The sequence below is a fragment of the Haplochromis burtoni genome, unplaced genomic scaffold (genome assembly GCF_018398535.1).
Source record: "Haplochromis burtoni strain Fernald_Lab_line unplaced genomic scaffold, NCSU_Asbu1 Contig_142, whole genome shotgun sequence".
Taxonomy (NCBI): Eukaryota; Metazoa; Chordata; class Actinopteri; order Cichliformes; family Cichlidae; genus Haplochromis; species Haplochromis burtoni.
The window spans coordinates 1,209,849-1,237,805 of record NW_024582503.1 but is presented as its reverse complement, the minus strand read 5'-3'; the positions used below and the strand labels follow the sequence as shown (position 1 = coordinate 1,237,805).

Here is a 27,957-nt window from a genome sequence, read left to right as displayed (position 1 = left end):
AAATGAAAACAGGACAATGCTGCTAACAACCATGACAGGAGGCCCTATGATTACATCAAAGTGTAAATAGGTAACCAGGTTTCTGAAAAACATGTCAGAGCACACAAACCAGAAGGACGTGCTCATCTGAAGACATCCGTTTCACGGCATGACTCAGATATCCTAGGACCTGAACTTGCTGGTTCCTTGTTACAGTCAGTTCAGTAAGTCAAGGCACATTTTTCAGATATTAGGGAGTCCATCAAAGTAACGGATTATCTTAATATCTCCGTTAAAGGAGAAAGAATGAAGCTCTCTGGAAGGTGAGACCACTGTTAAACAGAATGCAACAGGGCTGCCAAAAGATTGCCTTCACAGGCCGGTGTTTTAAATGGCAGCCGAGAAACCAAATGCCACAACTTCAGAGCCCTAGCTTTAACAACAATTCTATATTTGTCCCTGCTCGGACTCCTCTAAGCTTTCACCTTCTTGCTCTAAACTCTGGCCCTCTTCCACCTCACCTCCTGACAGCAGTATGAGTAAAATCCCATCTGCCACACCCAGCGCTCTGTCACACCATCCATGATCACTGTTACTGCCATGGGGAGCATGACCCAACAACCCATGTTTAGGTGAGTATTAGGAGTGCAGAATGGAGTTTAATTAAAAAAAAAAAAAAAAAGGAAACAATATCATCACAGTATGGATTGATTGAGACTAAACCATCTTTTGTGTGTTGGAATATACACACATAAATTTTACAACAAAAATACGTTTCCCTTTGAGACATCGGAGAAATTAGCACATAGATCAGACGGAATAATTTCCAAAAACATAGATTTCAATAAAAACTTTGATTCCATTGATTTTTATTGAAGGGCAAGCTTGCTTTAGCTGTGACACACGGTGTGGTTCATGACTCCCTCTGGTGGAGAAAGGCTGTAATGACAACCAAGCAGTTTAAATGGCCGTTACTGTCAAATGCTTTACTCCCTTTCAAACCAACTCATATTTACAAAACATGAAGCCTAGTGTAGTTTCCAAACCTTGAAACCACTTAGGCAGTGAGAAGGATATTTTGACTCCATGTGAGGTACCTCAATTAATATTAATAAAAAACATTATCCAGCCATAACAGTTCTTAATTTGACACAGCAAACCAAGGATATTAGTCTTATAGCCTAACAGTCCACATTAATAAAACATCTTCCCAAGTATTGCTCATCAGAAATCTGAAAAATCTGTCATTACATGCGCTCAGCTTTAAAGAAACTGATGTTTTCAATTTTCTTATTTATATCCATTTGTGTGAATTTTTTGTTTCACTGAGACATTTTTGAAGTTCAATGTCACAAAAGAAAAGTGGATCCACGTAATTCAATGTTCCCTGAAAATAATATATTTCAGAACAGAAAATAGAGTTAAAACATGCAGTAGTCAAGCTGACACACTCAACCAAAAAGAAATAAATCATGTAATAAATAAAAGCATTATCTTATGGGTGAACTCATAAGCTGTTATTATAACCTCCCCAATTCGTTAATAACCTGAAAACTCATCGGATTTAATTGGTGACCCTATGTGGGTATCCTGACCTTTGGCCTGGGAACCACTAATGCAAGACCTAATCTATGGCTTCAGTTGACATCATGCAGATACACCAAACCTTTCATCAACCAATTTATATTTTTTATAATACTTGATTAAGTTTATAAATGATAAAGCTTCCCTTTGGTAAAAGCTGCTAACATCTTTAAAGTCACACTCTAAACTCTGCATTTATAAGAAAAACAATGACATTTTTGAGCAAGTGCCTGTCGCTCATGTTGACACAAACACCATGCCACAAAGCTGCACAGTGTACTTCCTCTGGTTTAATAAAGGCAGAACATACAGAGTACAGCGGCACAGAGTCACAGGTTTACTGCTTTCACAGTGATATAAAGTTTGTTTTTTTTCCTTTGTTCTTCACCAGTGAAATGAAAGAAAGCACAACTCCACAATGAGATGATTATATGACCTGGCTTTTTTTTTTTTTTTTTTAAATCCACATATATGGAGATGTGAAGTATTTCCCCACCACTTCCTCGAGGTGTGGGGTGGCGGTTCCTGCTTCAAAGAGTGCAGCAGAGCAAACAGGTGAAGACGTCACTGGACCCGGCAACAATGCTGTGCTCATTACTGTAAGTGCAAAGAAACCTGCTAATAGCAGTGAAGCTAGTCCTAACCAGAGCACTAGCAGCTGCTGATTATGTTACAGTTGCACCCACAGCAAGCACAGGACGGGCTTTGTCCTGCTGTTCCTGGCTCTGCAACAGTAAGAAAACTCAAAGTTTTATCTGCACTGGACGTTGAAAGGAAAGAAAACAAAAAGATAAAAAGCAGAAATGAAAAATGACCATCAAATGAAGGGAAACAGTGACACGCACACACTGGAGCAGAGTTTCTTCTGAAATGCCCCAAACCAAAAGCAGATCTTCATGCAAGATGGATATCGTCCACACCTCAAAATTCGCTACAATATTTTCCCTAAAATAATAATAAAAATCATATTCACATCATATAACTTCATATGTGTTACGTGGTTGTCCATGCCATACCAGTGGGGCCCGCCCCACAGTTTGAGAACCACTGCACTATAGTCTCCAGAGATGTGAGCGTAATCTCAACCTCTGCTGTGGCCATGGGACAGTAAAACAATGAGGTGTGTTAAAAATAAAAATTCTAGCAGAAGTCTTTGCATCAAGTTAAAGAGGACCAAGAGCGCTGCGAGACAACCATCATCTGCAAGGTAGAACTTCATCTGACCCCAGCCTTGATGTCTGACGGTCTCATATTCCTCTTCCAAATTGGAGGGATCTGCATCACAGAGAGAAGAAATTATTTTTACGGATGCATTTCTCTGGATCAGTCCAGGGAAAGGTGTGCATAGAGTTACGCAGACTGGACTTTATAGGAACACATAACAAGGCACAGTGTCTGTGTATGTGTTTGCATTACTCGTGGGGGTACTGAAGTCTCTAGATGCCGTCCCAAAAATGATAAAAGTCGCCTCCATATCAGCCCACTGCCCAAGAACATGAAACCTGTTACCAGCCAGAAAGCGCGGGGGTCCTGTAGGAGAGACACACAGGCAGAGCAGTGCATAAATATCTGTTCATAAACACTAAGCAGTAGTTACAACTATTAAAAGTATTGATCAGAAGTTGTCTCACATCTTCGAAAGCTGTTGTCAGATTCATTCCAAATGCCACACCTATTAGACCAAATAAGGAAAGGGAGAAGGACCCCATGGTCAGCTGCAGATTCAGTCGCATCATCACGTTCCGGTGGCTGGAATAAAACACACAGTGCTCTCAGTGGCTGCAAGAAATCATACAAAACAAGAAAACGCCTGATCTGGCAGAGAGGTGTGGGATGCCAGATCAGGCGCCCCCCCTTACGGCTCTCTTCTCTTTTGTCTTACTTCTCGCTATCACCTTTTCTATCCCTTTGAAGAAGTGAGGCTCTTTAAATATTAAAGAGGTAAGTATTACTTTTGTTTTGCAGTGAATTGATAGAAGAAAATAATTTAGAAAACTAAACAAAAGAAAGTAGAAATAACAACAAAACAAATCAGTGACACACTCCTGATCAACCCTCGCAGGCCCTCCTTGGATGAGGGTGTCTAGTGATAATGGCTGAAACACCCAATGAATCCAAGGTCCACCACTGATGATGGGTCCCAAGTTATATATTTCTGTAATTCAGACACACTGTTGAAATAGCACTTCAGTTTTGTCTCATGTTATTTATTTTGTAAAAATGTGTACTGAAACTTCTGTACTGTGGCAGAAAAGGTAGTTTTGCTGGTTTTCCTTATGAGAACAAAGTGGGTTGCATGTCGCCCTCGATATAAAATGAGTCTCACATTCCTAACCTAGACGATATCTGACATCTGGGGGAAAAAAAATGCTAATTAGTAACAAAACTGGGTATATATATTAGAGAAAAAAAAAGGCCTCCCACAGATGGTAAGTGTCTCTGAAATAACTTCTATTTTGAAATAATGGATGCCATCAGCTTATTATCAGCAGGTGTGTGTGTGTGTGTATGTGTATGTATAACTGCACATGGCAGGAGTAACGAGCACGTTTGTGAAGGCGCCACTGTTGCTGAATCACATTTACAGTCCTGTGAAAGAAGAACATTCTGACAGGAGACTATCCAGTCGTGCGCCCAAAACTCTTTCACATGACTGTACTTATTTTGGAGCAACATTTACTGCAATTCAGATAAAAATCTTTTAAATACGACTTTGCCTTCTTCAGGATGACAATACCAAACCGCAATCTGGACGTGTTAGAACATCCCCCCATCTCACAAAATTCCACACGAGTACAAAGATGCATCAATTTTTAGTAAATGTAATTTTTCTTGTTTAGATGGCAAAGCATTTTTTTTTGGGGGGGGGGACTGAATTAGATTAAATTCAATCTTCAAAAATAATGGCTTGTTAAGCCTCATTATCAGTGTTTTGAGTTTGTTGCTTCTCAAAAACATCAGTCTATAGTGTGCATGTATACATAATGTGTAGCCAATTTGTACGTACCTGTCCAGATTGATAAAGATTACACTCTCAGAGTCGTCTATCAGACCCTTCAGCTCTCTGGCTCTGTTCCCCAGTTCCTCGGTCTGTGTGAAGTATTTCACGGTCAATATGACAACAATCGTACAACCTACACCTTACTGACAGCCCATCACAACTGCCGCAGGTAACATGTAAAGTGTTTCAGTGCTTCGGATATTAAACTAAAATAGAGGCAAAGAAATAGGTAATCACCATAGCAGAAGCATAAATGGGTATAAATGCTTAGATGAAAATAAAAACATACGAAGTGGTCGTGGCTTGATGAAAATCTATGACAAATGTGTCCTATACAATGTGTGAGCATGCAGCCTTTACCAAGACTTTTGCATAATTGCAATATTTGTTGATCATGTTAAAACTTGGGAATTTAAAGTACAGCTACCTGCATATAATAATTCTCCAATAAAAGCTCCATCTCCTCAGCGTGGTCAATACCCAAACTGCTCTCTTCACTAAAAAGGCAGACAGACATGAGGTTATATACAAAATAGAAGTACACAAGTTGAAGAGAATGGATAGATGATGAAAAATAAAAGTACAGCTGGGCCTGGCGGTTTGGGCAGAATTAATTTAATTTGAAAAAACAAAACAAAAACCCACATACACAGAAAAAGGTTAACCTGTAACATATGATCTGCAGGTGAATGAAAACAGACTGGAAACAGACTTTGATCCTTGGGAACTCAACAAATTCGTGTCTTTCTTTTTCAACATGCTTCACCACTGACTGGAGATTTCCAACTATTTTTAAGATACTGTGTTCAGCACTCATATACATATGTCTGAGTGCATGTGTGACATACAAAACTCTTGGGTCTGTCCATTTTGTGAGACAGAACTCTTCAACCGTCTCATCCTCATCCAAGACCTTCAGCATGGAGTCCTTAAACATTTTTATGTCCGTCTCCAACTCTGACAAGCTGTAACAGGCGTGAGAGAAGGGAAAACTTACAAGACTGTAAATCTTTAGGCTGAAAACTTCCATTTACATATATGCCAGATGCCATTAATGACTTATTCAAATACAATTACATGTCTTGAGTGATTCATTACCTCTTGCTATTTTGCAGAAGTACATGTAGTTTACTTCTATCAGCAGAAAGGATTTTAGGGTCTACGAGGGATTCCAGCGCATCCAATATGACTGGTTCAACTTCATTCAACCGGGCTTGCAGCGTGTTTACCTGTTGACACAGATAATACAAAGCTTCAGGTGTGTGTCCTTGACTTTCATTCAGGCTTTATCTAGGTTAGACCACGCTTAATTACACAAGCACTCTGTCTGGTCTGATCGGTTTCACCTTGTGCTGCAGGATGGCTTCCAGTGCTCTGAACTCGAAGGGCAGAGTGTGTGTCTGTGACGCTAGCTGGGGGGCGAGCTCCAGAACTAACCAGCGCTCCAGTCCAAGACCACGAAAATCCAAGACCATAAGAGACTCCGGGGTCAAGATGGCTTTCAAGGCCTGAAAAGACAGCGAGTGGAGGTTATGGGCTAGAGCTTAAACAAACAGACGAGGACAAAATTATTACCCTCCCTATTAAATATAACAGAAAATTTCTGTTATATTTAATAGGGAGGGATTTTCAGTATAGTATTTCCAAATACACCAATTGTCTTTTTCTAAGTATTAATTATTTCTAGCTCCACACAATAAAAATTATTTCAGAAAAAAAAATATTAGTGTCAATATTATTAGTATTACACACAGAGGATGCTTCAGAGTGTGTGTGGAACTGGGAATTTCGTCAAGGTGGAAGGAATTATGAATAAGCAAAAACAGAAAACCTCAAGCAGTCACCAGTAAACCTGGGTCTTCCAGCAAAACATACGTTCTCCTGGTGAAGAACAACCTCCAGAAGACTAAAGTGAACGTTACTGACTAGCTTGTAAAAAGCTCGGACTTGAACGCTAACGAAAATCTGTGGGGTGAACTGAAGACAAGGGTCCATAGCAGAAGATCATTAAATCTGCAGGAGCTTAAGAGATTCTCTAAGGAAAAAAATGGGCTGTGAGACTTACTCACAGGACACAACTGACTATTAGCATCAGTGAGACTAGTAATTTGAATCCTGGTTTATGTCAATAGTTTTATTTCTTTGTGCAAATTAAAATAATGTAAGCAACCAAAATGAAACTAGGACGTTTCCCATGTGCTGTGTTGCAATTTCCTTGCTTTGTTTAACAGCCCTTGGGAAATGCTGAAAAATAATAATAAAATTTCCACAGGGGGGGAAAAAAAAAGTCTGTCCTCATCCACATACTCTGATCCGAAGAGTGAATGTTTAAAATATGCTTTTTTGTTAAAGACTCCATGACTGAATTTCCTTTAAAGGCTTTGGAGACATGACATGTCGCCCGGTTAACGTTTTACTGTTAACATGTCAGTGCTCGGTTTGACTCTGAACTGTAAATATTTGTGGTTAGAGATTTGAAACTTGAGCACCAATCAGGATCTAGTTGTGCCTCCCTGGTCCTGAGTCCCACTTAGATACCACCAACATACAACTGTGAATGGTCAGCGTGTCACAGCCTGCAGAGACCTCACGACGACATAACAGAGCTGAAAACTATTAGTTCTTCAGGTAATGAAGCATTCTGTGTGTGTAGATTTGTTTATGTAGCACATAACTACAAGCTTGTATTGCAGTAACTGCAGTCTCAGTCGCTTACTGATCACAGTCCTTGGTTATGTTTGCTTTGCATACTTTATTTCCTCTAATTTTAGACTGAAACATATTTTCTGTGGTTTCTACCCTTGTACAGTCAGGACTAACGATGGCTGTCAAGCTGTCCCATCTCTTCTTGCTGCTGGTTATGCCGAGTCTCAGCTTGACCAGTGGACAAAAATGCTCCACATCTGACTCCAGCTGCAATCAGTGCATCCAATCCGGCCCTGAGTGCGCTTGGTGCACTGCCCCCAACTCCAACATTCACTGTCATACTGTGAAGGGGCTGCAGAGAGCTGGCTGTCATAAAGGTCATATATATAAACCTCAAAGCAGTGTGCAGGTCATCAGGAATGACAGCAGGTAAGCTGTTTTAAATACCTCTTTAGTCATTAAAGGACACCTGACAGTTTTTTAGTGTTCCATACAAAAAAAAAAAGAAAAAAAAAGAAATTAACCTTCCAAAGTTTTCTTTTGTTTTTATTAATATGAAAGTTTCAGATTGGATTCAAATATATTTTGGAACAGAAAAGGGCCTTTGTTATGATGTTAAAAAAAAATCTTACAATGTTATTTCTTGTGATTCTGAACTTCTGCAGAACAGACATAGCAGATGCCAAAACCATCTTCCTGCAGCCCCAGGAGCTCGCCATTCATTTGAGGCCAGGTGTGAGCCAGTCCTTTCCTCTGTCAATCTCTATGCCAAGTGATCATCCTACCACAGACCTGACTCTAGACACCAGCAACGTGCCAGCTGGTCTCAACATCACATTCAGTAGCATAACTACAGGAAACCCCTTACTCATGCAGGTCAGAAAAAGAAATCCTGTCCAACACAATCTCTTGCAGAAAGAAAATGTTCCTTCTTGTTTGTCCCCCAAAATCAAATTATTCGAACAACAGTTCCTCTGGCGCTGCAGGTAACTGTGGAAGCAGCACAATGTCCCAGTAAGAGTGACATCTCAAACCAGAACAGCACTGGACCCTGGTCTGTCCAGATCACACCCAGAGGCTTTGCAAAGAGTGTGACGTTGGAGGTAACTTTGCAGTGTAAGTCTGCAGCAACTTGCTACGAGAAACATTTGAGTCTGAAAACCTAAAGCAAGTCTTCATGAGACTGTTAGAAAATTGAGAGTTCAATAATTCAGCTCATTTTTCTTCAGTGTGATAATAACATTAAAAATCTATTTGCTTCACCAGGTCAGTGTAGTTGCACTGAAAACAGAGAGGAAAACAGTCCCACCTGCAGCAGCCACGGGGCGCTCGTGTGTGGGCGTTGTGTGTGCTATCAGCCTTATGTTGGAAACCTCTGTCAGATTGACATAACTTCCTTTGAGTCAGAAAACGAAGACTCCTGTCGCTCACGCCCTGGCGCCCCGGTGTGCAGCGGCCGGGGTGTGTGTGTGTCGGGCATGTGTCACTGCAACCAGCGGGAAAATCCAGAAAAGATACGCGGACAATTCTGTGAGTGCACAAACTTTGACTGTCCATACCACGAGAGCAGGTAAAAACAAAAAGTTGCCACGAGTTTGTATATAAAATATACCGATATAAAGTTATCACACAGCTTCACAGTTAAAACACTACATTTTTAATCTGACAGAATATGCGGAGGCAATGGGATATGCGAGTGTGGAATGTGCCGCTGTTATGCGTACTGGACAGGTAGTGACTGCAGCTGCAGCACGGAAACTGCTTCCTGTGTGGCAAAAAACCAGCAGCTGTGCAACGGTAGGGGGAACTGCGTCTGTGGAAAGTGCCAGTGTTTGCCACAGTACCAAGGGCCGACCTGTGAGGACTGCCCTGTTTGTGTAGCACATTAGAGATGGGAGCAAAGATGAACACGTGAGACTGGATATTTATTTACTTCTTATACCGTACGATGTTTTGCAGACACTTATCATTACTACAAGAAAATGAAGATATAGAAACACACCATCATCTGAACACTTTATAGACAAGAGAAGCAAGACTGCTTTAACACCGTATCCTCTATTTGTCTTCCACAAACTCTTCACAGAGCCAACATTGTGAAACTTTAACTTTAGTTAAAACTGTTTGCTAGACTTTCTGTATCACTGCTGGTTATGATGAATGAGCAGAGTGTGCATCTCCTCCTCTGAGTATAGTTCTTGAACTGACTGTGCCTTCTCATTCGTCATCAGGTGTGACAGAAAGTGTGGCTACCTCATCGTGACAACGGTGGAGATAAAATACGATGTGCTGAGAGAACAGAATTCATTCATTCTGTAAAATGATGAACCATGATGGTTCCAGGGGATGATAGATTGTAGGTTGGACTAACATATATATGATAACAGGATTTTTACTTTTCAAAAACATGATAAAGATCATCTTATTTTGATTGAAAGCAACATCTGCTTAAACTCCAGTTTTTCGGCTCAGGTGCGGCTCATGCTACGCCTCCTGTGGTGTAAGTGGAGCGTGGCAGACAAAGGAAAAAGAAATAAAACATACCGCCATTCGTAAAATAATGCAGTTATTTCTAGCAGTGAGGCTGGTAGTGTGTTGGAAGCGTAGGTCTCTGGCTTGAAGACTTAACTCCTGGCAAAGCTCCGTCTTCTTTTTTTCTTGAAGAGAAAAACAAATAAGGAGGAGCAGAGGCACACATGTACATATAGTTGGGCCAATCTCTACACATGAAGTAGAGGTTGAAATACAACTGATTTTTACTCATGGATAACAGAAGGGAGTCACTGGTGGTAACACAACCCATTAGTGGCTGCTGCACAGGGGAAGTAACACAGAAACACAGCAGTGATGGACAAAAATGGGCTGCATGTCCAGTTCTACACATAATAAAAAGGATACGGAAGAGTACTTCAGGGACATGTTTAAAAAAAAAAAAAAAAAGAAGAAAAGCGCCCTATGCTCTGTCACAATGCCAGAGATAAGAGACAATCATCAGTCTCAGTGCCAACAACATGTAAACGTTAATGAGGTTAATTTCCTCACACTTACCAAATGACGTCACATTTCCCTCTTGGTCAAACTTCATCTGTCGAAGAAAGAAAACATGAAGCTGATTGGTTACATCAAGCAACCACATCTTCGCTGCTTTTTTGCACAGCGTTGAAACACAATTGTGTGAAATGTAAATAATAACAATAAATTACTTGAGCATTCCAAATGCTATGCTTATTTGTTTTTTTTTAAATATCTATCCATCTCCACACACACGGCTGATCAAATGACAAGTTTGTTTGTTACTGTTGGGTTTTTTTGTTTTTTGTAACAAAACCTTATTTTTGATGCCAGCACCAAAATAATAAACAAATAAATAAATAATGGTGTAAGCTGATGACAGGTCAGTAACCTCACAGGTGCTGAGTGTTTCTAAGGTAAAGATGGGGAGGATGTATGTTAAATTATAAACGTGTGAATGAAATCTACAGGTTTAGTAAACAAAATAATAAGATATTGTTTATTGCAGCAAGACAAAGTGACAAACCACATCCCAAAACCTTTCAAGTAGTATTAGCAACTATTAATTAATGACTGCTTAAATTAATTTCTCTCTTACCACTACAAATGCCGGAGCTACAGTGGAAGGAGGGGCGTCTGAGACTCTTCTGCAGATAAAGGACACTGTTCAAAGAAAAGACCAAGTTAAACCATGTGTGCAGGAAAGTATTTGACATGTAACGTTGAGCAGTACCTTGGATATAGCATGACTACAGCAGAAAGACAACAGCTTGGTTCTCACCTGTATGTACAGAGCTTTGGGTCGGGATAATAAAGTTTAGAATTACAAACCTTAGCACACAATTCTTCATTATTCTAACTTAAAACGCAGTCAAGTGGAAAAGAAAAATTTAAAGGGACACTATGCATTCCTGTGAAAAACTCACTACATCCCATGATGGGCAGCAACAGTTGCTTCTCTAAGATCAGTGCTAATGTGTTTTCTTCTTGGCACCGTGTTAATATGCATCTAAATGCTCCAAACCAGCAAACTACCATAACGTCTGCTTTTATAGGGATGCTCACGCTTGCTGATGATTAGCTAATCAAATACATTTGATTAGCAGCAGCTGGCTGCTCATTACCCTCCTAACTCATATGAAAGCAGTAAAGGTGTAATTAGTCTCTTTTTTACATGCTGTAATATATAAAACCTTAGAACTGAAAGAGACTCTTTTTACCATGACTGTAAAGACAACTATAGGTCACGTGGAATACTTGTATACTGTGGTCAGTATGAGCCAAATTAACTACATCATCTTACCAGGCCACACTGCTCCTCTCTGCAGCAGGTTTCTCCCAGTTCTCACTGCAGCACACTGAGATCTTCTGGTCTGACATGTGGATAAAGGCAGTGCTTGACTGACCAGTGAATTCAAGCAGACATCACTGTAGTTCCTGCTGAATGATCCCAGTCTTACATTTCCCTGTGGCACAGAGTGTCCCGTTGGACAGAACTCTGCAGCTCTGCTATAATAGCTGAGGGTTCTTGTCCCACCAAGTCGTGAGGAAAAAGGACCAAGAGAGTTTAAAAACCACTTTGGATGAAAGTTCGCACAGCCGGCCAGCAGCAACTTGTGCATTTTGATCTCCACACCAACGCAACACAAAGCCTTTACGCAGACCGCCATACTGGCGCTGGAGAGCTGATGTTCACCACAGGCAAGGGATTATACCAGGCACAGCAGCAGGGAAGGGAGGAGGAGAATATTAAGACACGCTTTAACTTCCATAAGCAAAGAAAGCTGCAAGCACCAAGTGTTTACAATCCTCTCATTAGTGGTCCCTCGGTGCCCTCCAGATGTTTGCCAAGCTATGTGTTAGACGAGACAGTCCTGACCCACAGGTACAACAAGAGTGAAAACTCCCGTTACATACGTTACAGTAACTTCACAGTACACATAAGTATCTCTCACGCGCACATTGCCTCGCTTTCACCTGCTTTTATAACTTTCTTCAACTTTGTCTCGCGGCTGTTTGTTATGCTAACTATCTTAGCTGCTGCAGTATAACAAACATGCTTCACTCACAACAGCCGACAAGTTTTAACGTGACAGTAAACGCAGACACGAGTATCACAGACAGGTCACCTGCCGATGCCTGTAAAGTGTCCCGAGTCTACATGTGCGGCTGTGTTTCAACCTGAAAACACAGCTCCCCGGCTTAACGTGAGGACAGAAGAGCACGGGCTCTCTGGACCATAATGCACCGCGGCGGCAGCGCAGAGCGCCGAAGATCGTCCATGCTTGAGGTGATCACTCCGACTGAGAACCTTTCCATCAAACACACCCGTGGCTGTAGAAAAAGGTCATTGAAAAACACAAAGAGGATTAATAAATACTGAGGCCACGAACGATCCTTTTGCATTACATATAAAAGCCAGTATCCGCCAGGGAGAGACAAGTATGGGAAGTAAATAAAGGAACTAAATGTATGGAAGCTTGTTTCTGGAGAAGAATTCAATAAAATACATAAAATAACAGGTCGACTTACTCTGTAAGTTTGTTTTGCGAAACATACTATGGTATGTCAAAATGATGAAATTAGTTAAACACTAATATATTGTATTTTTAATAAATTATTAAATTTAATAAATTCTAATTATAATAAACTAGTCAAAGGCCGCCACAAAACGATTTAAAGTTTATTTGTTGTTGTTGTTTTTTTATTTGACCGTTGTCTTATTTGAAGTATCACATTAATACTTCTGTTTCATGTATTGCCAGCTGTAACAAAGGATTTCATGAACTTAGCTATACATTTAATTGTTTCCTAACTGTGGACTTCTCTGTTTTCATTTAAAGTGATCTTACCACTAACATGTTAATTAGCTAGGTGAAAAAGAGCTTTCGTATTTCCACCCTAATATAATTATTTCTGTTTCCTTTGGAGAAATTGTTTCCATGTAATCTCCCGGCATAAATGGCGCTTCGGTCCTCTAACGCAGTGAATAAAACTCTGACTGTAAAAGCAGAAGAAAACATATTTTCTCGCTCTGCAGTGATTCTGCTTTTCGTGCATGTCTATAATAATGTTTTAATTAATTATTTTTCTCCTTGTGGGCTCAGTGGTAAAAGCGGTGTGGGCGCAGCCGCGGAGGTTTTTGTCAGCATCAGCATCTTCTGCTGGATGCGGATAACCGGAAGATGGTGAATCAGAGAGGAAGCGTGGGGATTGTATTGTTACAGTTACAATCCCGAACCAGACCGCGTCCATTTTTTAAAAAAATATTTCTTTAAATGTTCAGTATTTTGCGGGTGAAACTCTGAGTCGCTTGGCTGCCATGTTCCCGTCTTGTTACTCCAAACCTGCGGACAGCGGCAGTAAGAGGAGCTCCATCGCTAAGCTGCTGCTCGGGGTGTTTGTGGTTTACATGCTCCACACCGCCTGGCTGTTGTACGGTTTCCTAAACACCAAATCCTGCGATGGAGGCAGAGGAGAGCACTGCATCACCTCCTATCTGGCAGCCAGACCCAGACTACAGGTTAGAGCTTGTCTTATTCCTGATGGCAAATCTCTGAGATCCAGATCCATAGGTTTGAAAAAAAAATCTGTCCATGTGCTGCTCAGCAAGAAGCCCTTACTGCTAAAGTGTACTGTCTACATGGTAGTTAGAGAAAAATATGATAAATTGTCATTTGGCATTTAGGTTTGTGTCGTTTTTGTGCACATCTACTTTAAAACTATGGCATTTTCATGCATTCTCTTCATGAAAATATTGATAGATCGTTTTGTTTGCAGGTGTTTACTTTGTGAAATCTGTAAAACAGACACACATTTGAAGCACAGTCAGGATTATCTCGTCGCTTTCATTTTGAAAGGAATCTCAAACTAAAATGGAAACCTTGTTTTAACATCTCGTCTTCTCCTTCATTCAGATGAGTGTTTTTACCTGTCTCGTGCCAGACAACAGCCCCCTCGAGCTCGCTGTAAAAATAGACCCGTTCGACCCTCACTCGAGATTTGAGAGGTGGGTTTGACATGTTGATAACTGCACAGGAGCAGACCAACAATCTGAAAAATTATTTGTTTATTTTTTAACACAATGGTAGCAGCATCGCAGGTATTGCAACATAAATCTTTAGTCATATAAATATATAGTCATCAAAAGACTTTACCGACCACTGATCACAGTGACAGTCACAGGATGCTGCAAGTACTCAGTAATGATTAGCATATTTGATTGTTTATGAAGGCCTAAAACACGCAGTTTCTATTTTTTATGCCTATCTCTCTCTCCACAGAAAGGTGCATGTCTCTCTGCCAGGAGAGACTCGGGCTAATGGCACCCTCTTTGCAGTTGTTTATGTGCACAAGGCTGGCGTTTCACCTTTGGAGGACAGCAGAGAGGTCCACTATGCAGTCCAACTCACCACCTACATCACCCCCTCACGCACCGACGTCCAAAAAGACAAGGAGAAGGTACATCATCACTCAGGACTACTTCATATTTCACCCAGCATGTTGCCTTTACATATATTCGATATAATGGGGCCTTTTTATGGGGCCCAGCTGCCTTGCACAGTGCATTATTTATTTATTTTTTTGGTTCCACCCAGAAGCCGAGATCTGAGAACCCTGTATCCCACTGGAGACCCCACCTGTCACTCACTGTCATGTCAGAGGACTTCACCTTCACAAAGGCTGGGCTTCCCAGTGACGTGCGCCGCTACATGAGAGTGTAAGTCAGATGAAGCTTTGGAGGTCAAAGCCAGGTGAGCTGTCAGCGTACTGCTGACTTCTGCTGTTTTGCTGCTGCAGTGGCACCGAAAGGCTGAGAGGAACAGATACTTCTGACAGAAAATCAAACACACTGGTGTTTTGTTGCAGGTGCTGTGTTATTATTCAAAGGGCGCAATATATATTGAAAAACATCTAGAAGAAAGTCCGCTTTAGATACAGTGTCTGGTGCAGTAAAAGTATCATCACAAGGGTACATAAATAAATAGCCCTTTGTCACTGCTCGCTAGCCAAACAATTCTTTAGTCTTTAGTAGATATTAATTTATATTAATTAAAGAAAAATAATGAAAATGGGAAAAAAGTTCTCTTATCTGTAAAAGATGATCCTCTAGATCTGGATCACAAGTTACAAACAGCCACTGGTAGACTCTGTAATCTCTCAGCAGGCTGGAATTTAAAGGCAAAGTAAACCTGTTAGACCTCTCAGCTGCTACCACTAAGGTGCCTCAGGGTAAGGTGTTTAAGTGTATGGATGTGTAAACGTGTTCACAAATTTCCCGGGGTGAAAACAAGGATCACTTTGAATTAAAGAACCTTCCTGCTTTTCTCTGCAGCTCTCAGGAAGGCAGACAGATGATGTACCTCCCTCTGCTGATGGTTAATGAGCTCAACTTCAGAGTCAGAGACCTCATGGTATAGGAAGCTTTTTCTAGTAAACTTTAACAGACACTTGCTTATTTTGATTATTACTATTTTTTTTGGCTGATTTAAATTGAGCACATATCCGTTTATCCATTCACCGACAGGAGATCAGCAGCGGCACCGTTCAGCTCCCTCTCACTGTGTCCTATGAGGGAATCTCTCTGAGAGGATTCAGGTTTTGGGTCCACCTACAGGACATGGTTTATTCCCTGCAGCAATTCGGTGAACTATTTATATAACAGACATATGATTTAAGGCATTATAATGATTCATTAATCTTAATTATATCATATTAATTATATGTGGTCAAATACAACCCAAATAATACCTCAGCTCATCAAAATGAGCTCATCCGTTGCTTCTTTGTGTCTCCAGGCTTCACAGACGAAAACATCGATGAAATTAAAGAAGCTCTGGTGGGATCCAACCTCTACCTGTTAGTGCTGACTGCTTTCATCACAGCTTTGCAAGTAAGAGAGCATGTTAACACGGACTTTGTGGAAGGAAATGTAATTTCTTTTCTAAATGCTTTATTTCCTTTTTTTCCAACAGCTGATCTGTGAGTTTCTGGCTCTTAAAAATGACATCAGCTCATGGAGGAAAAAGAAGAGCATGGCGGGGATATCGAGGAAGACAGGTGACCATAATCATGTTAGGAAAAAAAAATATGCGTGGCATCGGTCAGCTCAGAAAATGTTAAATTCCTTTTTTCGTTTTCAGTTCTGTGGCGTAGTCTCGGTACTTTGCTGATTTTCCTCTATCTTCTGGAGGAGACCAGCCTGCTGGTGCTCCTTCCTGTCGGCCTGGGAGCGTGTGTGGAGGTAGTTATTAGTATATCTGGTGTTGCTCAGACAAATTAGAGTCAAATAAAGATCAAAACAGAGAGTTATAAACCAGTAATCCCTTATCCCACCAGGTGTGGAAGGTGTTTACAGTATTTAAGATCCAGATACAGTGTAAAGGCAACAAGCTTCATGTGAGTATGGAGCACTTGCACATCTGTGTTCACAGCAGTGTGGAAGAATGCATCATACAAGTTGTGATCTCTAAGTGATCCGTCTTACTCTATAGGTTAATAAACTGGATGAAGAGGAGAGAAAGACAGTGGAGTACGACACACAGGTATCAGTCTGTTTGTTTTATGGCTCCTTTAATATTCTCCCTCAGGCTTTCTTTCATTTTTACATTTTCATCTTTGGCTTTTCCCTCGAGGCGTCCAGATACTTGTCCTACTTGGTGTATCCCCTGTGCATCAGTGGAGCTGTTTTCTCTCTGGCCTACTTACGCCAAAAGAGGTGAGCCAATCATCAAATTCATCTCGTCGCTACTTAATTTGTCATTATTAAAGCGGTGCCAGACTTCACATTTGTGCCAACCTCCTTTAAAAAGTCACCTTTTAAAGATTCTCGTCAGATCTGAATGTTTCTTACATTTTAGTCTTATCCATAGCTGCCTGACATCTATGTTGTCTATTTTTAAAACTCATCTTAAAACGCATTCTTTCTCTTTGGCCTTTGACCCAACATTAGACATTGATCTTGTTCATTTTTATTGTGTTATAGCTGTTTTTACCTTTCATAGTTTAGAGTGTATTTATCTATTTTTGTGTATAGGACTTTGTGTCTGATGTAGCTTTTTTAAAAAGAGCTTAATGAATAAAGTTGGTATGGATTGGTTATTATGTATACCCTGAAAAGCCTCTGATTATTTCATTGACAGTTACTATTCCTGGCTGATCAGCACTCTGGTGACTGGTGAGTTTTCTTGCATCCATTCCCAAAGATTATCTATAATAAGTACAGTACTTAATTCTTAATAATCTTTCTTTAAAACTAACCTTACTACTCCCTATGGGCTCATTTAAAAAAACAAAACAAAAAAAAAAAACAAGGCATCTTATTTCATTGTTATGCTGACGACTCACAGATTTGCCTACCACTGAAAAGTAAATCTGTGAGTCCTCTGAAGGGTTTACTAGATTGTTTGGAGGATGTTAAGGCATGGGTGGTTTTAAACTTTCTTAACTTAAGTGAACAGAAAACAGCGGTCATTGTGTTTGGTCCCTGTGACCACTACGACTTGGGCCCTTTAGAAGTTTATTTTAAAAAAAAACCTTTGCGAGGAACGCAATCTAACATTTGGTAAACAGATCAATGCTGTAATCAGGACCAGTTTCTTTCATCTCCGGCTACTTGCAAAAGTGAAGCCACTCCTCTGTTTTAGAGACTTTGAGAGAGCTATCCATGTCTTTACTCAGGTGTCAGTCTGTTTTCAGTTAACCGACTGCAGCTGGTCCAAATCACTGCAGCACAGTCACTAAGGCTACGTTCACACTGCAGGCGAAAGTGCATCAAATCCGACTTTTTTGACCCTATGCGACCCATATCCGATCATGGTATGACAGTGTGAACGGCACAAATCTGATATTTTCAAATCCGATCTGGGTCACTTTCGTATGTGGTACTGAATCCGATACATATCCGATGTTTTAGAAAGCGACTGCTGTTTGAACGGTCATGTCGCATTAAATCCGTCTTTTACGTCACTGACACAAGACAGACGCCAATTATCAGCGCCGGAGAAGACATCGCGAACGCTTCCTGGCCATCCAGTGTAGATGTCAGTGAAACTGTTGGGAAGACAACGTGAACATTTTATTTGTACTGTATAATCTGCAGATTCTGACAGAAATCTGCAACTATCCTTTGAAGCACCGCTCCTCTAAAACAGCAATAAGGATAATTATTAGGCCATATGTAAATAACAAAATAACTTTATAACTTAAAGCAAAATTGGGAAACGTAAAGTCCGAAACAAGTCTTTATATTAAGGGCCATCAGTCAAACAATACTGTTTGTCTGGGTCTAAACAGAGCGCGTTGTGTGTGACGTCTTCTTTTGCGCATGCGGGCCGCTTTGAGGGTTCACACTAGAGCGCGTTTGCTGTCACATTTTATTTGTAGTGTGAACAAGCAGACAAAAAAAATCTGATTTGTTAAAAAAATCGGAATTGAGCATTAACACCTGCAGTTGCAGGACTACATATCTCTCATACTAGCATCCTTACACTGGCTGCCAGTTAGTTTTTGAATTTATATTTACACTCCTGCAAGATCACTGAGGTCTGCTGATCAAATGATCCTAGCTGTCCCGAGGTCCTGATTAAAGCACAGAGGAGAGCGGGCCTTTGCTGTGACTGCTCCTATAGTGCGGAACAAACTGCCGCTTCACATCAGGACCTCTCCAACATTAGACACTTTCAAAACCCATCTGAAAACCCACGTTTATTCCTTGGCTTTAAATCAGCTGAGTTTGCACCACTTTTATTTGTCTCATATCTCCTCATTTTATTCTCCGCTTCTTAAATTTTATCATCTCTTCCTATGTTTTTATCTCTTTTGTTTATCTTACATTTACAGAACCTTGGTCAAGAGTTGGTGTTTTAAGTGTGCTATATAGATACATTTGACTTTGAGTTTTACTATTATTTACTTTTGGATTTATAATACCTGCCTCCTCGCCTCAGGAGTGTACGCCTTTGGCTTCCTGTCTATGGCCCCTCAGCTCTACATTAACCACAAGGTTTGTGTGGCAGCTAAACAGCAACACTTCAAAAATATTTTCTTTGGCTAAAATTTGTACGTTAAAAATTAAAACAAAACAAACCTCCTCCCCCTCCCTTGTTTGTTCACTTTCTACTGTGGGACAGCTGAAGTCTGTGAGTCACCTGCAGGGGACAGTGTTGATGTACAGGGTGAGTATTTCTTGAGCTCATTCACAAGCAGCATCAGCAGGTTTCCTTTGTGCTGCGTTTGGTGTTAAAGCGATTGAGTTCGGTCAGCTATCCTCTCTCGTCTCCAACAGGGAGTCAACACGCTGATTTCAGATCTGTGCTCCTGTGCCTCCTTCTTTTCCTCCTCTGGATCCTTCTCTTCCTCGCATCAACTTTCCTGCTTCAGAGATGAGCTTCTCTTCTTTCTCTACCTCTACCAGCGAAGGTACGATGACCCAAAAATAATACCACAGTCCCAAACACACATGGAGCAAAAACACTCACTGGCCTCTTTATTAGTTACACTTTGCTATTAAGTTGTTTTACCCTCTTTTTCCTTCAGAACTGCCTAAATTCTTTATGGCACAAATTCATTAAGTGCTGGGAACATTAATGTGATATTTCAGTCAATATTGATATGATAGCACCACAGATTTGCTGCAGATATGTCGGCTGCACATCCTTGATGTGAATCTCCCATTCCACCACAACCCAGTATATATATATTGAGTATATTGTAGGTACTCCAGTACAGCTGCTTTGCTGATTGTACGTCACAAATACAGATAATCAACACGACATTCAAATACTACAACAATATGCATACTTATATTCAAGATAATCCCAGTGACTTTAAGTTGTATTATTTTCAAGTACAAGCCATATTCTGACATTTTAGACACTCTTGAGCCTTTCTTCTTTTCTGTTTGTGTAAATCCATACTCAATAATCAATTTGTATTTCCAACATAACAGCAGTACTCTCTTGCTTTTGTCTCACTCATGTCTGCACCAGCCGTTTCGCCTCCAAACCCAGAAAACGAGAGCCCGTCCCTCACACCAAGAAAGTGAAGACTCAGTGAGGAGAGGACAAGCTCATCTTTTCAGAACTCAAAAGATCAGCTCAAAAGAAACAAAACAGAAGTGAACTAATGAGCCTTGGGGATGTAAAACAGAGACACAGGCAGGACACATGCCCACATGTGTGCCACAGCAGCTCCTGACCGATTCAGACTCTGCACTGCTGCATACTCGCGGTGCTGCTGCTGCTTTTTGCTTGGCATTGATGAAGCTTCCCCTTGACTGCTGCTTTGACTCGGCTCCTTCATCTATCAACATCTCTGCTGTACATTTTATGCTGGGTGACCTTTCACAAATGATTTCTGCAGCATCACATCAGCGCTTGTAACGTGGATTTATTTGCCGGATCCTTCTCTTTATACAAACACGAGGGAGCTGGAGTGTTTGGGTACGCTGCGAAGGATTAATCCTTCAACTCGGTGATTCAACAATTAGTCTTTCTGTCACTGAGCTTCACATGATTCACAGTTCAGAAGAATCCTTATGTATCTTGCAGGGACACATTGTCCCACATCAGCTCAATTTTATTCTCAAACAGGTTATTTTAGCCTTTTATCTCTCCTCATTAAAAGCCAACTTTCTGCAGAATGCAGTGCCTGTTAACCCCGCCTCATATGCCATCGGAGAAAGTCCCTGCCAGCTGGGCTGCTAGGAGGCACCAATTCTGGAAACATATTAATCAGACTACATAATGCAGCTTCAATCACAATATGGAAACAATGGGGTAAAATACAGAGAACTGGATCATTTAAACTGCTACACGGTGAGATGTGCACTTCTTTTTGCACATTTTTCCATAAACTAAACATTATTTTCCTTATCAACACACAATCTATCTTTATAACAACGATGAGAAGAATCGATCTGCAATGTTTGGCTATTTTTTATTTGAAGCATGATGCTGTGTTTTAGCCACACCCTGGATGCTGATTGGTCTGTGTTAGAGGTCAAGTCCAATACATCATAGGGCACTCTAAGTCACCTCCAGTGATGCTTCTTTTGTTCATCTTAAATGGCATGAGATAAAGTCTTCCTACTCACTATCAAGTTGTACATGCCGAGTTAGTTTTCCTGTCAGTTTACTGCAAACCGATTTGAAAAAGACTCTTTGCCAAATTAGCACATAAAAAGAAATGTAAAAGATAAAAGCATACAGCACATCTGCTTCATTAAAAGACGTCTATTACTTCTCACACGGCACTGTCAGTCCATCTGAAGCTTTTTACTGTGCTTGCAGGCCCGCTGCATTAAACTCAGTGCTGATTTCTGACTGAACTGCTCGAACACAAACATTTACTTCAAAATTGCTGTTTTTTATGTTTTAGTAATGCACTCTGCCTGCTCATTGTTTTGTTTTGTTTCAAATAAACTGGAATTGTAAATGTAAATTGACTGATTAAGCCCTTTAATCGCCACTATCAATGTTACACATACATGCAGTAAAATAGGACCCCTTTCGACCGTACTTACATTGCACAAACATGACGTTGGTAAGACAGGTCAGAGTGAGGTAGGATGGTAAGAAAAACAATGAAATACACAATATATGAGGGAAGAGGAGGGAAAAAAAGAACTCCACCCACACTGAGCTCCTAATGGGAGAGCAGTTTGAGAACAGGAAAAAAAAAAACCCCACTCAGCACAATGAACCACATGAATCTTCACACCTTACATTATGAAAAAAAAAAAAACACGGGACTGTATATCTGTGTCTGAGTACATGTTGAGTTGTCTTAAACTATAGTTCTCCAGCCCTTCTGAAGCTCTTCACTGCTTTTTTACTCACCTTCAGTCCAGTCCTTGTTCCTGACCATTTTCAAGCCACTCAACACACGATTATGAACACAGAAAGGTACCATCAGATTTTGATCCACTATGTAGTACCATCTGGAAACCATCTGATTGGCAACATCTTCATTGTTCGTCATGATGATGATTCCAAACACACTGTTAATGCAGTAAAAACATACCTGATAGAAAAACCCACAGTGAAACACCCGAACTGCAACATCATTGAAGCAGCGTGGAATCATTTTGACAGAGAATAGAACAAAAGCCAGCCAACAGCCAAAGTAGAGCTCTGTAGGTCCTATATTATGTTTCATCGTTATACCTATTAAAATGTAAAGAAATGATAGCAGTACTGCATATTTTTAGCTTTATTAAATAAAATCCACAGGAATACTAGTTATTGTGAAAGGTTACAGTTAGTGTACTGTTTTTCCCTAGTGGTAAGAACTGATATGTTTATAGATTAAACTTCGAAAGAGCAGGATTTAGAAGAAAGCCAAACAATTGTGGGTAATGTATTCTGAACGATGCACTATTTCTAAAATTGTGGTTTCAATGTAACCACACCTTCACTCATTAACTTATTAGGAGCTTATATTTACATTAGGTTGTTTCAACAGTTTCTCCTTTTCCATAGTTTGATAGAGGTGATTGTTCGAGAGAAATGAGAGTTTCCTCTTGGTGAAGGAAAAAAAGCCAACAAATCCTCAGACTGTACTTAAATTATGCCTCAGTCAGCAGAGACAAAGTTTCACTTCCTGATGTTAAGTTGGTGTCTGTGATTAACAAGAGAAAGATAAAGAAGATAAACAGAGCAAGTATCTGTGAAACCAGCAAAAACACCAACCCTAACCCACATAGCAACAAACAGTAACTTTTATTAAATGCTTCCTGTTTCATGTAATGATGGTGTTAATGTGGGTGGAACAGTTTCACCACACACACACACTTTCTGGCACGACAGCTTTAACTGCAGACTGCAAACATTCCAGTCGGGAACAGTTCAACACCAGTTAGGAAGATGCTGCTTGTGCTTGGGATCTTCTTCCTGCTCTTTTCTCCAGGTACGTAATAAACATCTGACTGCTCGAACTGTAGGTCAAAGGTCATGGGAAATTTTTTTTTTTTCAAAGTCAAGGTGACAGTTCAGTAAATCTGAAAAATACATATACATATATACTGAAATTGCCAGAATGACAAATAACTTACGAGCGTGCAGTGATGAGTTTCAAGCCTTCTCCTTATGAAAAACAAGTATCTCACGCTGTCGTTTCCAGACGTCTGTTTTTTCTCCGTCGACAATGTCACCTTTACCCAGAAATAAGAGAGGTTTGTAATCAGGTTGGCCGGCTGTGTTGCTGAAGGACATGTGGTAAATATCAGTGTTAGTCTCCGCTGATTTATCTTGATTAATAATTCACTAGTTTCAGACGTTTAACTCTAATGCCCTTCACCATTTCATTCCCACAGCAGGTTTATGGATTAACACCAGAACCGTACTCAACTGCCCTTCACAGTAACGCCTGATTGACAGAAACATTACTAGTCCTCAAACCAGTAGAAAAAGAAATCTGCCTTTCAATCAAGTTTCAGTTTTTGTTGTTCCTCACATCTGCAGCGCTGCCACTGAAGTGCTACGTGTGCAGCTCATCGGCAACCAATGAAGAATGCAACCAGAGTACCCAGGAGTGTAAAGCACCTCTCAACACATGCATGACTGTCGTCGACACTTTCGGTAATTTATCTCACAACATCAACGTGCAATCAAGAAACCTGACAGAGGTTTAGTAGCACGTATAAATGAATCTAAACATTCTTCTAAAGTTCCTTTGTGCAGTAGGATTTTTATGAAGGGCACTTACTCATTAAACTCAGCTCTTGGTCAGTCTCAGTGTAGAAACTATAATCCCTGCTGTTTGTCTGTGTGCTGCTCAGATACAGCGACAGCCATAACAAAGCAGTGTGCCAGCCAGGCCACGTGCAGAGGAGCTGCCTCCACCGCCTCAGTCGACTCCAACGGAAACGGGAACGCCGTCAGCTGCTGCAGCAGCTATGACTTGTGTAACTTCAGCAAAGCCGACTCCATCAACAGAAACAACAAACTGCTGCTCCTGACTGTCGGTGTGGGATTTCTGCTGTCACGCTGAGCTCAGTGGGATGCGCAAACCGTACAAACTGCACCGCTGCCGTCTCCACACTACCTGCAATCTTATGCATCTTGTAAATACTGTTTATATTCGAGGCTGTTTAACAAAAAGCTTTTAAAATATCACTGTGTACTCCACATGCACAATTAGATATCGTAGTATTTATAATACTGACAGACAGGGCTAGTTGTTACACGTTAAAGGGTTCAAAAATTGACTTTAGCTTTTAATTCCACAAAAGGTAAAGGCAGTAAGCTTATATTAGCTTATCTGACAGAAATCTACGGATTTCTGGTTTTCCTGGAGATTTGATCGTCAAAAATGTCTATTATGCTCAAGAAATGACAGCCCAGTTAAAAAAATGAATGAATATAGACATTAGTTGCTTAAAATGCTTATGATTGCTTATGATTTTCCTTAGTTTACTGTAGTTTCATTTTAATTGAGAGAGAGAGACAGAACAAGAAAATAAATATATTGATTTGCATGTCAGTGAGTGAAAGTATTTGATCCTAAAACATGACTTAGTACTTGATGGAGAAACCCATGTTGGCTGCACAGCGGTAAGGATGTTTCTTGTAGTTGGTCACCAGGTTTGGACACATCTCAGGAGGGATTTTGGTCAGGCGGATGCCTGAGAGCTCATTTTGATTTCATCTGACCAAAGCTTTTTCTCCCAGGGCTTCTCTGAATCTCACATGCACCTTCCAGAGCAGGGATCTTTCAGGTGCTGTAAGATTTCAGCCATTTCCACCATCATATCTCCACTGAAACTTCAGCAGCCCATCCTTAACACTAAAATCCATGCTTGTGCAAGCAACAGCATTGTTGTACAACAGGTTATTATTGTTATATACAGTGCAATGTGTCCTTTCTTATTGTGAGAAAGTCTAATTCTCTTCTTTATGATTTTCTGAATGCTCTTTAAAAACATCTACGCCAACATTAACTTGAAATTATAAATATTAATCCTAAAAGGCACTTTAAATAAATCCCAATCAACTACAAAGTGGACAGACTTATTTCATTTCATAATTATTTTTATTCCATTGTTTTTTTTGTTTCCTCCTATTTGACAAGATGGCTTAATTAGCCCAGAAGACAAAATAAATACCAGTGTTTACTAGTACGAGTTCTGTACAATTCACCAGTGATACACACCAGTATAGCTTACAATATACCAACATGAGCAGATTTACGCAACAACAAGGAAATAAAATAGATTGTTTCATTTGGGGGGTTTTTCTCCTCTGTTTTACATTTATTTTATCCCTATAACACCCAGATTGATCGATCTGATAGTTTCGTTGCTGGCTAAACATGGAAATCACATCTGGATAAAACGGGTTTAAAAAATAATAATAATAATAATAATAAAAAACAAACAAACAAGAAACAAAAAAGGAAACAACTTAGGATGTGTTATTTTGGTGCTGTGCAAATATGCTCTTCTTTATACCAGTATATCATGCTATACCAGTACAGTCACCAGTATATTTCATATAGCAGTATGTGACACTCCACATGGGGTCAGTATTAACAAAGACAAATGTGATTTTCAGTTCAGTGTTTTGTGTCTGAGAAACAAGTTCCAGTCGTGTGGCTCCACATTTCATGTGTTTGGTTCCATGGGGACTATTATTAAGTCGGGGAGGGGGGGAATTTTTAAAGTGTTACACCTGACAAGAGAATTGGAGTCATAAATGTGATATGAGGTTTGTTCATGTCCCCGGGAAATATACTTTAAGTGTCACTAGTGGGTGATCGGACAGTTAATGTAATCTTATATTATGAACATACGATTCATATTGGGACTATACGTGAGGAGACAAAAAAAGGAAAAGGAGACACGAACCTCACAAAATTAGCGACCACTCTGAGACGTGTCACTGTCTTCTTCCTCGTGAACCAATCGGAAGCATCCTGCCACTCACGCTGAACACATTTTTTCCAATTCTTTTTTTTTTTTTTTTTTACACAGCAGTCAATTGCTGGGGTTGAAAGTTCAACATTTTTCAGTATAGAGGACGAAGATTCCTCAAAACAACACAAAAAAACATGGAGCTGATCGATAAAAAGAGCAGACTGAACTGAGTGCGAGTAGGGGAGGTTTCTGTCTGCGGTGATTACCCGCACAGAGCTGGACTCTTCACATTTGGAGTCTTTAAAAGTGGCTCAGAGAGGAGCTGAGGAAGACTGTGGGAGTAGGGGAGCAGTAAGGGTGAAGGAAAGGAAAAGTGAGTGAAATAGAGAGAAGAGGGGAGGAGAGTGTTTTCTTTCCTCAGGCAGTAGAGTGTTACTAGACTGTCCTCGAGGCGTATTCTGCTTTTTTACGTTCCTGCCTCTGTCTCCTCCTCTGCAATTTGAGTCTATAAATAAAAAACGGTGAGATGGAGGAAACAGAGAAAGAGAGATGGTAGGAGGCATGACGAGTCGGAGAAGACCAAACCGAGACTGTTGTTACTGTACCACTCCAGGCACCAAAAAAACAAAACATAACAAACATGTGATGTGTATGGCGATGTAGAGATATTTGATTGGAGAAAGGAGCTCCCATTCAGGAATCGGAACGTCAGCAAACGGGGGCGGCCGACGTCTAAGATCCCACAGTGAAGTTTCATGCAGATATGTTGCAGATCAGGTTGCAATCCGCCCGATCTCACCAGCTTTCATGATAGCGTTTCTGTCGGAAGTTTTGAATCCATTTAAAACTCTAACCTGCAGAATCTGGCTCATCCCAAATCCAGATTTACAGTTAAAAAAAAAAAAAAAAATCACGAGTAGATTTCTTTCTTCCTCCTCTCGTCGCGGTATTCCACTCTGAAGAGAGCGAAGCTGCCAAGTCCCTGATTCAGGAAGTGTTTCTGCGCTGTTCTCGTATACAGAAAGTCACAGTGGTGGAGATTTTAATCCCAGTTGAACTAATTACCTCGGCTATAGCGGGATTAAAAAATTCTAACGATTCATCGCGGACCATTATCAGATTATCAGAGCCACTGCTCTCGCCGTTGATTTGTAAAGCAGCCACCTCCGTCAACACATGAGGACTGACGTCTGGAACCCAGGAGTCTTTAGAAGTCACGATGATGCCACCCTCTCCTGTTGGTCAGCTCGGACGACATGGGGCTAGTGTGGGCGGGACTGGGCCATCATCTTGAGCCGGGATTGGTCGATAACATCCAGCAAGTTCTTGGCATCAACAGCAAGAGCATGAGCCGCCGTCAACATCTGCTTCTTGTAGTCCTGCTGGAGGCTTGGAGCATCAATACAGAATATATGCAAGATCAGAGTTTTAATAGTTAGTGCAGTATTAATGATCATATGTGCAGACGTGTGACAGCATCAAGAACGTGAGCATGACACACACTCTCACTGGCCACTTTATCAGGTACATCTGTTCAACCTACTTGTTAGTGTAAATATCTAATCATCCAATCACATGACAGAAACTCAGTGCACTTAGGCTCATTAGTACCAACTGAGCATTGTTTAAATGGCATAGCCCACCTAAGTGGCAGCATAATGCACCAAGTCACAAAGCTCAGATCCAGTTTGAGATGACTTCACTGTACTCAAATGACGTTCACAATCACAGTCTTAGTCCACTTTTGTAATGTGGTAGAAAAGCAGATTCACATCATGGATGCACAGCTGACAAACCTGCAGCAGCTGTGTAATGCTGTCATGTCACTAAGGACCAAAACCTCTGAGCAATGTTTCCAGAATTAAGGTAGGTAAGGTTT

General features: G+C 40.6%; 5 protein-coding genes across 19 annotated transcripts in view; 3 read left to right on the top strand and 2 right to left on the bottom strand.

Annotated features, from left to right (window-relative positions):
• Positions 1 to 1,521: 1,521 nt before the first annotated feature.
• mrs2 (magnesium transporter MRS2) lies at positions 1,522 to 12,473 on the bottom strand. Of its 2 annotated transcripts, XM_005934937.3 has the most exons (13): positions 11,149 to 11,510; positions 11,004 to 11,017; positions 10,821 to 10,885; positions 10,259 to 10,295; positions 9,755 to 9,867; positions 5,911 to 6,072; positions 5,663 to 5,793; positions 5,413 to 5,529; positions 4,992 to 5,061; positions 4,571 to 4,653; positions 3,195 to 3,312; positions 2,980 to 3,093; positions 1,522 to 2,838 (listed from the first exon to the last, which is right to left on the bottom strand). In XM_005934937.3, the coding sequence occupies exons 1-13, from the start codon at positions 11,229 to 11,231 to the stop codon at positions 2,779 to 2,781; spliced, it is 1,167 nt and encodes a 388-aa protein (XP_005934999.1). In that variant the 5' UTR covers positions 11,232 to 11,510; the 3' UTR covers positions 1,522 to 2,778. The 2 variants fall into 2 exon arrangements, with proteins under 2 accessions (XP_005934999.1, XP_005934997.1); XM_005934935.3 differs by lacking the exons at positions 11,004 to 11,017; positions 11,149 to 11,510 and adding an exon at positions 11,526 to 12,473.
• Positions 6,856 to 10,428, top strand: LOC102302370 (integrin beta-1). 2 transcript variants are annotated; one of them, XM_005934934.3, is made up of 7 exons: positions 6,856 to 7,192; positions 7,374 to 7,639; positions 7,876 to 8,086; positions 8,197 to 8,326; positions 8,477 to 8,780; positions 8,880 to 9,007; positions 9,442 to 10,428. In XM_005934934.3, the coding sequence occupies exons 2-7, from the start codon at positions 7,386 to 7,388 to the stop codon at positions 9,471 to 9,473; spliced, it is 1,059 nt and encodes a 352-aa protein (XP_005934996.1). In that variant the 5' UTR covers positions 6,856 to 7,192; positions 7,374 to 7,385; the 3' UTR covers positions 9,474 to 10,428. The 2 variants fall into 2 exon arrangements, with proteins under 2 accessions (XP_005934996.1, XP_005934994.1); XM_005934932.3 differs by having other exon boundaries at positions 6,858 to 7,192; positions 8,880 to 9,121.
• An 850-nt stretch (positions 12,474 to 13,323) lies between the features above and the next one.
• On the top strand, positions 13,324 to 21,632 carry LOC102304499 (cleft lip and palate transmembrane protein 1-like protein). 2 transcript variants are annotated; one of them, XM_005934942.3, is made up of 17 exons: positions 13,324 to 13,745; positions 14,140 to 14,231; positions 14,506 to 14,683; positions 14,824 to 14,942; positions 15,558 to 15,636; positions 15,750 to 15,867; positions 16,021 to 16,115; positions 16,198 to 16,282; positions 16,366 to 16,466; positions 16,562 to 16,621; positions 16,717 to 16,767; positions 16,858 to 16,940; positions 17,365 to 17,399; positions 19,171 to 19,226; positions 19,354 to 19,398; positions 19,509 to 19,642; positions 20,212 to 21,632. In XM_005934942.3, exons 1-17 carry the CDS (start codon positions 13,545 to 13,547, stop codon positions 20,276 to 20,278), a joined length of 1,599 nt encoding a protein of 532 aa, XP_005935004.1. In that variant the 5' UTR covers positions 13,324 to 13,544; the 3' UTR covers positions 20,279 to 21,632. The 2 variants fall into 2 exon arrangements, with proteins under 2 accessions (XP_005935004.1, XP_005935003.1); XM_005934941.3 differs by having other exon boundaries at positions 13,326 to 13,745; positions 14,821 to 14,942; positions 20,212 to 21,631.
• Positions 21,633 to 21,992: 360 nt separating this feature from the next.
• LOC102306746 (prostate stem cell antigen) lies at positions 21,993 to 25,223 on the top strand. Its single transcript, XM_005934951.3, has 3 exons — positions 21,993 to 23,131; positions 23,686 to 23,802; positions 24,003 to 25,223. The coding sequence occupies exons 1-3, from the start codon at positions 23,089 to 23,091 to the stop codon at positions 24,212 to 24,214; spliced, it is 372 nt and encodes a 123-aa protein (XP_005935013.1). The 5' UTR covers positions 21,993 to 23,088; the 3' UTR covers positions 24,215 to 25,223.
• A 13-nt stretch (positions 25,224 to 25,236) lies between these two features.
• ptk2ab (protein tyrosine kinase 2ab) overlaps positions 25,237 to 27,957 on the bottom strand; it is a 63,480-nt gene continuing 60,759 nt past the window's right edge. For all 12 annotated transcript variants that reach the window (XM_005934949.3, XM_005934944.3, XM_005934943.3 and 9 more), the window contains one exon: positions 25,237 to 27,467. In XM_005934949.3, coding sequence (XP_005935011.1) covers positions 27,341 to 27,467 — 127 coding nt within the window. In that variant the 3' untranslated portion in view covers positions 25,237 to 27,340. The remainder of the gene's footprint in view (positions 27,468 to 27,957) is intronic.